Raw genomic sequence first — 9,833 nt, 5'->3', positions numbered from 1 at the left:
TTAAATGAAGAAATGCATAATATAATCGTACACTTAAGTGTAACACCCCATCACAGTTGAATACCGTAGCTACAGTATCTCAGTCTGGCTAGGAATGAAGCAGAAAAAACTGCAAGAGTCAACATGCATCACTTATCCATTCGCCTCAATGAATACACCAACAGATTTCATACAGTTTTAATTAAAACAATTACATATGACAACCAAATAAAAAGGCTAAACAGCATCAGACAGACAAAAAAAGGTATTTGCAATTTTTTTTTTGCATATTGTTACCAAATGAATTTGTCATTTGCATCTTATTAATAAGTACGATATGCAGCCAACCACAAGAAGAGGTGCAGGGTTTGGAGATTTTCGGAGGAATTCTTTCCTAGGCAAGCAGGCATTCTTGTGGCAAAATTGCATGCTGTTCTCTGTCTGTAAACCTCTAGCTGTAAGATAGAGAAGAAATGTATACATGCAAGAGCAGTGGTTCTAAACAAATAGAATGCATTTTTGTTTAGGCCTGGAATAAATGGTTGGGTTCACCAGAGTTACTTCCCAAATGGCACTATTCCATCCATCTATATAGTGCACTACTTTTGATCAGAGCCAATATTAGTGCACTATAAAAGAGAATAGGGTGCTATTTGGGACATAACCAAAGGTGTTTGAAAGAATTTAGCATCAACATGTGGCATATGGTATGCAAAGTGGCTCTCACAGGATAGTAATTCAAGAGAAGAGGTACTCTGGTCAAAAGTAGTGCACTATATAAGGAATATGGTGCCATTTGGGAAGCACCCCCTGGTGTAACCCCAACAGCTAGTTGCTCAGAGCCTAAAGATCACTTTGTTTATTGCTGTTCACTTTGGGTAGAACACCATCAGTGAACATTATCTACTAAAGGTTTAAACAAAGGGAACCAGGGTTGGAAATCCCATGCATTACAGAAAACTATTTTCCACCTGAGGAGGGTGGCAGTCTAAAATATCCACTATAGTGTCATGCCCAGTTATTAAATGCAACTTTTTTGGTTGTGCCATGCGAGTGCCTGCCTACCTTACCATCCCCATAAGCATTTTTGGTCCTGACACCTCAAAACTGGTTGGTTCTGCATATTATTGTGTTCTTATACTGTATGTCAGTGTCACAAACAGACACCCAGGCACCCACACAAAATTGTCATGTATCAATATATACGTATCAATGTAGACATAGGCATATTGCCTTCAACGTTTTGAAAGTAAGATCTCTTTGATTTACTTGTTTTCAGCACCATCAGGAAAAGGCACAGTCTACAGACTATTCTGTCCAAGGATAAAACTTAACTCCTTCCACAAGAAAAACTTTGAGGGATGCACAGTCAAATGTTGGAGGAAATCAATCAAAATGTAGGTCACATTCACTACAGGTTCTAGAAGACCAGGCTCTGTGAGATGAATGGAACCTACTGAATGGAAGCTAGCTAGGCTACTCTCCAGAGATTGTTAGTTAATTGAACAGAGAGGAGGGTGATGGGAAATAGCAGGAGGTTCATCCGATCAGTCACAAGACAACAGCTGCCACAAAAAAACAAGCCCCCCCCCCCCCACACAGTAGGTCATTTAAATGCAGCAGATGTAGCTTCGATATGACACGCTTTGCTTTAAAAGCTGCAATATGTAACTTCATTGGCGACTGACCAAATGCACATAGAAATGTGAGTTATAGATCTGTCAGTCATTTAAAGCAAGTCTAAAAAGCGGTTGATCTATTCTATGTGCACTTTTTCTAGGCTTCCCGTTCTTAAGTTTCGGGTTTACTTTCGGTTTTGTACACCAGCTTAAAAAAGCCAAAAAGCAAATTCGTTGGGTTATTAAAAAGATATTTCACAGCAGTTTAGATGGTACAATGTTTTGTTTTGTCACAAACTGAAATTAGGGGAACTACTAGAATTTTAACAACCAGGAAATAAACAACAGTCTATTGAATTATTACATTTGGATTATTATCAGTGACTATATCACTATGGTCTTTATTTCATTATTATCGTCACTATTGTTCTACTTTTCTAGAATTTATTAGCAAAAATAAGTGGCTCATTATATTATTCCATATTTTAAATATACAAATATATCTCCATTTCGGAATTAAGAATATTAGATTACATTAGAATAACAAAAGAAGGCATCTGATGTCCAGCTTTTAGTGGGGGGGCAACACATGAAGGAGCCTGGTTCAACATCAAATGCAAACCTACTTCCCTATAGTGCACTACTTTTGCCAAGAGGCCTATGGGTCCTGGTCAAAAGTAGTGCATTATATAGCCATGTACTACCCCCCTGCCTCAGAATGATGCTGCGTTCGTAACCAAGTGGGAATTTACCACATACGACTGGGGAAAATCCACTGGAATGGCCCTCCAACTAGTAATTACTAGTGTGAAACTCGTCTATCAAGCCGATCTCACACATGGTGACCTCTGACATCACCTAAGGAAATTACCTGTGCAACATAAAACAAAACATGTATCTATTAATATGGTTTTTGAACACTAATTTGATTGCAACCATGATCCATTATATATACATAAAAGGTATGTGGCCACCCCTTCAAATGAGTGGATTTGGATATTTCAGCCACACCAGTTGCTGACAGGTGTATAAAATCAAGCACACCGCCATGCAATCTCCATAGACAAACATTGGCAGTAGAATGGCCTTACTGAAAAGCTCAGTGACTTTCAATGTGGCACTGTCATAGGATGCCACCTTTCCAACAAGTCAGTTCATAACATTTCTGCCCTGCTAGAGCTGCTCTGGTGAACTATAAGTGCTATTATTGTGAAGTGGAAACGGCTCAGCCACGAAGTGGTAGGCCACAAAAGAGCACAGAAAGGGACAACCGAGTGCTGAAGTGCGTAGCGTGTAAAAATAGTCTGTCCTCGATTGCAACACTCACTACCGAGTTCCAAACGGCCTCTGGAAGCACAAGAACTGTTCGTCAGGAGCTTCATGAAATGGGTGTCCATGGCCGAGCAGCCGCACACAACCCTAAGATCACCATGCTCAATGCCAAGCGTCTGCTGGAGTGGAGTAAAGCTCGCCGCCATTGGACTCTGGAGCAGTGGAAACGCGTTCTCTGGAGTGATGAATCGCTCTTCACCATCTAGCAGTCCAACGGACGAATCTGACCTCAACCCAATCAAACACCTTTGGGATGAATTGGAAGGCCGACTGCGAGCCAGGCCTAATCGCACAACATCAGTGCCCGACTTCACTAATGCTAGTGGCTGAATGGAAGCAAGTCCCCTCAGCAATGTTCCAACATTAGGTGGAAAGCCTTCCCAGAAGAGTGGAGGCTGTTATGGCAGCAAAGGGAGGGCGAACTCCATATTAATGCCCATGATTTTGGAAAGAGATGTTCGACGATCTGGTGTCCACATCATTTTGGTCATGTAGTGTAGCTGTACTTTTAGTTTATGGTTTACGCAGCTTGTTGGACATTAGACAAAAATGTGCGAATGCCTCCAAATGGTATTTATAACTTCACAACTGGTAAATTCCCACCTTCCACTTGGTTACGAACACAGCACAAGCTCCCAATGCTCTGCCTCGTAGATGCAAAACCCGACCCACTTGGTCTAGAGGTCGATTCCGTGGCAACGTGAGTGTAGAGCGAATTCCTTCCTGTACTACTGCTGTACAGACATAAATTATTCACACAAGCAGGGCAGTTACACATTAGCCCACAGTTGCAGTTGATCAGATCCTACCTATGCTGTTCAAGTAAAATCAAATGCTGGTAATGTCTGACATCTTGCAAGAAAGTAACAATTTTAGCTGTGACAATTCGCACAAACCCCAGGGAAGGAGCTGTATTGTATTGATGTCCACAAACCGGTGTAAACCATGTTACTAAACAATCGTACCCTCTGGGAATTAAAGTATGTCCCCTGTATCATAGTGAGAGAGTACTCTCTATTGTTACTCCTGATCCTTGAAAAACACCCAATGAATCTCAATCTCTGACTACAAGAGACAGTCTGTCTACTAAACCCCCCCCCCACAACAAACTGCATCTCTCAGCACCAGGGCATGTGTCTCACCTGAAACACATGCATCTTTAAGTGCAGTAAATTGTCATTCTTATAGTCTCTTTGTACAAATATATATGAACAAAATAAAAATGTAGTATAGCAGCTAGTTTTGTTCTGGTAACACGTGGCTATAGGACAATGAGTGTGGCAAAACATCGGCCATGCTACAACGCGGCTGCTTCTTTTGCAAAGGCAGTGAGAGCAGGGATCAACTGTATCCCAGTCAGACAAGGCCCATACAATCCATTCCCCAAGCAGATGACCCCAGGCACGTTGGTTTGGTCCAAGTGGAACGAGATGAAACTCAAAAGCCTCACCTGGAGGATACTTCACAGCAAGGCAAATGGAGAGACAATGCCCTTCAAATACAATGTGACAAAATGGCTTGATAAAACTCTGAAATATGAATGCTTACTTTTAACAGTGCAAAATGAATCCTACCACCAGTGTTAAAATGAATGAGACAGATCCGTTAGCTAACTGTCCCCACCTTCAATTGCTCAGTCTACATACTCAATAATAATTCACATTAAAAACTAAATCATGAAACTGAATCAATGCAGCCACACACGCTCTGCTCTCTAACCCCAGACAGTCCTGGACAACATATCATGCTTACAGTAATGCTTGGATGAAATAATATGACTGTATAACTAAACAAACTAACTTATCTCACAGGAGCTCTAACGAAAAGAAATACACCCTTTGTCTTTCAAATTCTTCTTCACCCCCAAAACAGGCACTCATTTACTCTTGGCCCGGTTTACATTCTTTATCCGTTATAACTTGCCCATGTCCGATCATAATGGCCCAAAAATATCAAATTGGCATGTTAGCCATTGGACCGGTTTTCTGCATTAACGACATATTGCACTTAAGGATTGCATGACATCATCAGTTCCTTAGTTAAAAATGTGAAAAACCTCTTCGGCCATTGACAGACAAACTAACGGTGTTCTATTGCTGAAAATGAATGTTAAATAAGACTAATCTCTTAAAATAGCAGGAGTAAAACTAAGGAAAAGTTAAATCTGTAGCTACCACAGTGAACTCTGTAAAGGTTCTGAGTAGGTCCATGATGTGGCTAGGGTTGATATTCTAACAGTACTTAACAGGTAATCCCTAAAACAATGGCTGTGGCTGTATGTAAAAAACAACAACTCTGTTGATATTGATAGAGAATGCAGTGTTAAACTTTGACTGTCGCAATGACTACAAGTAAGTCACCATTGGCTTAGAGAGAGTAGAGTAACTGGGCGAGCAGCTTGCCGTATGAAAAATGGCATAGCTGTGATTCACGAGCGTTCTTGACAAACGGGCATCATCATGGCAATCAGACTTCTACAGAACATAAGAAGACGCACATACAACAACAAGCTGACGGAGACATGTAAAAGAGGACAACTTATACAATTGAACCCCTTGGATAGACAAGTCAGCATATCATTCATCACTTTGTTGAGGAAACAAGACTGATCCTCACTGGACCTGCTATGCCCCCACACCCTGAAACCATCCTTATCAATTCCCCTATCTTGTCTTCTACACTCTGGCAATTTGAAAGTAACGCAAAGCAAAAGTTGAGCTGCTGTCAAACCTGTAAGGCGAGGACATGACTTGCACAGCTCAAGGAGCAATATCAGAGACAATCCATAATCAATTAAAAACACAGCAGAAGAGAACAGGCCGGGAGAGGATTGGCTGGTTTCGTATTGCATAACGTTTCTGTACTCCACTCTGGCTGTTGTAGTTGTTGTTGCCTTTAGCAGCTTGGCATCCCCTTGTCAGGACCAGAGCTGTGCCAGCCCGGGGTCCAATGTGAGATTGACAAGGCTGACAGAATACCCCTCCCAACACCCCACTCTCAGGCGAAGTACATGGTCCTCAGTGTGTCGTGATGAATCTGAACAGCCTTGGCGAGGGCTGTGGGGTCTCGGCCATTACTCTGCCCCGAGACATGGCTGCCCTCCGCACTGCGTGTGTTCAAGAGAAGGAAGTGGGGAAACGAGAAAGGGAAAAGGACAGAAAGGGAGGGAGAGAGCCTTTATCTTGAATGAACATTTTAAAATCAATACATGATATCGACCTCCAGTTTCTTTTTACCTGATAAACAGCAAGACATTGATTTTAGCCCTACAGAAAAGTAAACTGATCACAATTAAATGAATCCCCCCACCTGTCATGTTCTTTGTCCACCAGGTGGTAGCGGGCGCGGAAGGCCACCAGGTGGGCGTAGTAGGCTGGCGCAGGGATGGAGACTGAGCGGGTGCAGCGGACGTAGGTGTGGCACAGCTGGTAGGTGAGCAGCTGGAACTCGTCAGCCGTGAAGCAGTTGTCGTCCCACAGAACATGGTAGTGGGAAGGTCTGCTGGTACCCTGGAGGGAGTAGGCGAAGTCAGTAATACCACAGGGACAATGCAGGTTCCATGGAGAGAATACCAGCATTGATTCAACACTGACAATGAAGTTCAGTGGAAATTAATAGAAGCTGATAAACCTCTGAGAAAATATGACGGCAAGAGTCAACATTAGGGAGAAATAAGCAGGAGATACTACCTGAACTTGTCCAATAAGAATGCTGACTTAGTTTAATAAAATGCTATTGAACACAACCCTGGTATGAGTCTTGACACACACCTGTATTCCTGCATGGCTGCAGAGGTAAAAGTCAAACTCATAGGGGTGGGTTATATCTGTGTCCACAGTGGTGCCTGCAGGAATGTTACCACTCCGTCCAACCTGCCAAATAAACACTCCATTTAAAAACAGTTCAACAACCAATCTATACCTACCAAAGTAAATCGTTAATGTACAACGAGAGATCCATAGCACCCCTTACCCGCTCGTTCCGGTCAGCACAGAAGAGTCGTGTGTGATGGCGCTTCTGCACTACAATGTAGGTGATGCCCGGCTGGTACTCTTTCTCCAACATGATACAGGCTTCTCTGATGGCCAGCAGCTCATAGTACAGCACCTGCCACACAGAGAGAAGTCAACACATCAGCAAAGAGTGGCGAGCAGTGAAGAATTTAGGGTTGATGACCAATAGCTAAAGATTTAAGATTAAGACTCAAGTTTAAGGTTCATAAACTATGAAGAACATTGCTATTTGTAATAAATGCATTTCAACATAGGGACATCCTTTGGCTTGGCTGTAAACTTTAAATGAGAGATTGAAGGGGGACATAAGTATTTTAACTAACCTGTCTGAACTGTCCCTCTGACACACCATCCCTATAAAATATGATTCTGGTTGGTTTGTAGCGGGTAGACTTGTAGAACTGGATGAGGAGCTCCCGCACCATGGAGGCCAGGTCCTGGATCACCTCCTGTCTGGGTCTCTGGACCCTCACTGTGGCACAGTACCTGCTGGGGTGGGCGTCCATACTGCCCACCACCTGGATAGGGCCAGAGAGAGGGAGATGGTCAGAAACATGACTTCTGACACCATGTTTCAGAATGCTATTGTAGGGGTCTGGGTAACAAAACAAACGAGTAGATTACCAATGTACTAGATGCCTCAGACCCCACGACAACTAGATAGACAGACAAGGCAGTGTTTGTGAGGAAAGTGGCAATGGAAACTAGAATGACAGGAAGAAACTGACCGCTGCGATGGATGGCTTCTTTCCGTCTCCGGCTGGAGGATGAGTGACGTCGGCCCCCAGGAAGATAACAGGCTGCTGGAACACTGAGGGACTGGGTGGAGAGAGCGACAAACACAAGGCACATAAATCCTAACTCCAACACCATCATTAAGGTTGCCGAGGATAACAGTGGTAGGCCTGATCACCGACAACGATGAGACAGCCTATAGACAGGAGGTCAGAGACCTGGCAGTGTGGTGCCAGGATGACAACCTCTCCCTCAACGTGATCAAGACAAAGGAGAAGATTGTGGACAACAGGAAAAGGAGGACCGAGCACGCCCCCATTCTCATCGACGGGGCTGTAGTGGAGCAGGTTGAGGGCTTCAAGTTCCTTGGTGTCCACATCACCAACCAACTATAATGGTCCAAACACACCAAGACAGTCGTGAAGAGGGCATGAAAATACCTCTTCCCCCTCAGGAGACTGAAAAGATTTGCCATGAGTCCTCAGGTCTACTAAAAGTTCTACAGCTGCACCATCTGCTATGGCAACTGCTCTGCCTCAGACTGCAAGGCACTTACAGAGGGTAGTGCGTATGGCCCAGTACATCACTGGGGCTAAGCTTCCTGCCATTCAGGACCTCTATACCAGGCGGTGTCAGAGGAAGGCCCAAAACCTGCCAAATACTTCAGCCACCCTAGTCACTGTTCTCTCTGCTACTGCACAGCAAGTGGTACCGGAGCGCCAACTCTAAGTCCAAAAGGCTTCTTAACAGCTTCAACCCCCAAGCCATAAGACTCCTGAACAGCTAATCAAATGGCTACCCGGACTATTTGCATGGTCCCCCCTTCTTATGCTGCTGCTACTCTGTTTATTATCCATGCATAGTCACTTTACCTCTATCTACATGTAGGGTTGAAGTCGGAAGTTTACATACACCGTAGCCAAATTACATTTAAACTCAGTTAACAGTTCCTGACATTTAATCCTAGTAAAAATTCCCTGTTTTAAGTCAGTTAGGATCACCACTTTATTTTAATGGGAAATGTCAGAATAATAGTAGAGAGAATGATTTATTTCAGCTATTATTTATTTAATCACATTCCCAGTGGGTAAGAAGTTTACATACACTCAATTAGTATTTGGTAGTTGAGTGAATTTTGGCCCATTCCACTTGACAGAGCTGGTGTAACTGAGTCAGGTTTGTAGGCCTCCTTGCTCACACACACTTTTTCAGTTCAGCCCACAAAGTTTCTATAGGATTGAGGTCAGGGCTTTGTGATGGCCACTCCAATTCCTTGACTGTTTTCGTCATTAAGCCATTTTGCCACAACTTTGGAAGTATGCTTGGGGTCATTGTCCATTTGGAAGACCCATTTGCGACCAAGCTTTAACTTCCTGACTGATGTCTTGAGATGTTGCTTCAATACATTCACAGTTTTCCTTCCTCGTGATGCCATCTATTTTGTGAAGTGCACCAGTCCCTCCTGCAGCAAAGCACCCCCACAACATGATGCTGCCACCCCTGTGCTTCACGATTGGGATGGTGTTCGTTGGCTTGCAAGCCTCCCCCTTTTTCCTCCAAATATAACGATGGTCATTATGGCCAAACAGTTCTATTATTTTTTCATCAGACCAGAAGACATTTCACCAAAAAGTACCATCTTTGTCCCAATGTGCAGTTGCAAACCGTAGTCTGGCTTTTTTTATGGCGGTTTTGGAGTAGTGGCTTCCTCCTTGCTGAGTGGCCATTCAGGTTATGTCGATATAGGACTCGTTTTACTGTGGATGAATACGTTTGTACCGGTTTCCTCCAGCATCTTCGCAAGGTCCTTTGCTGTTGTTCTGGGATTGATTTGCACTTTTGGAACCAAAGTACGTTCATCTCTAGGAGACAGAACGAGTCAAATTCTTGAGCGGTACGACGGCTGCGTGGTCCCATGGTGTTTATACCATACATACTATTGTTTGTACAGATGAACGTGGTACCTTCAGGTGTTTGGAAATAGCTCCCAAGGATGAAACAGACTTGTGGAGGTCTACACATATTTTTCTGAAGTCTTGGCTGATTTCTTTTAATTTTCCAATGATGCCAAGCAAGGAGGCCCTGAGTTTGAAGGTAGGCCTTGAAATACATCCACAGGTACACCTCCAATTGACTCAAATTATGTCAATTAGCC

The 9,833-nt window shown here is 43.5% G+C and overlaps 1 protein-coding gene across 2 annotated transcripts in view; it reads right to left on the bottom strand.

The window, feature by feature from the left end:
* Positions 1-161: 161 nt before the first annotated feature.
* The window catches only part of LOC115131810 (protein argonaute-3-like), a 37,576-nt gene continuing 27,904 nt past the window's right edge, over positions 162-9,833 (bottom strand). For both annotated transcript variants that reach the window (XM_029663817.2, XM_029663818.2), the window contains exons 14-19: positions 7,672-7,762; positions 7,267-7,461; positions 6,903-7,037; positions 6,701-6,802; positions 6,240-6,439; positions 162-6,036 (exon numbers count right to left, since the gene is read on the bottom strand). In XM_029663817.2, coding sequence (XP_029519677.1) covers positions 5,928-6,036; positions 6,240-6,439; positions 6,701-6,802; positions 6,903-7,037; positions 7,267-7,461; positions 7,672-7,762 — 832 coding nt within the window. In that variant the 3' untranslated portion in view covers positions 162-5,927. The remainder of the gene's footprint in view (positions 6,037-6,239; positions 6,440-6,700; positions 6,803-6,902; positions 7,038-7,266; positions 7,462-7,671; positions 7,763-9,833) is intronic.

Source organism: Oncorhynchus nerka, linkage group LG7, assembly GCF_034236695.1.
Source record: "Oncorhynchus nerka isolate Pitt River linkage group LG7, Oner_Uvic_2.0, whole genome shotgun sequence".
Classification (NCBI taxonomy): Eukaryota; Metazoa; Chordata; class Actinopteri; order Salmoniformes; family Salmonidae; genus Oncorhynchus; species Oncorhynchus nerka.
This window is presented reverse-complemented; position numbering and strand designations above follow the sequence as displayed.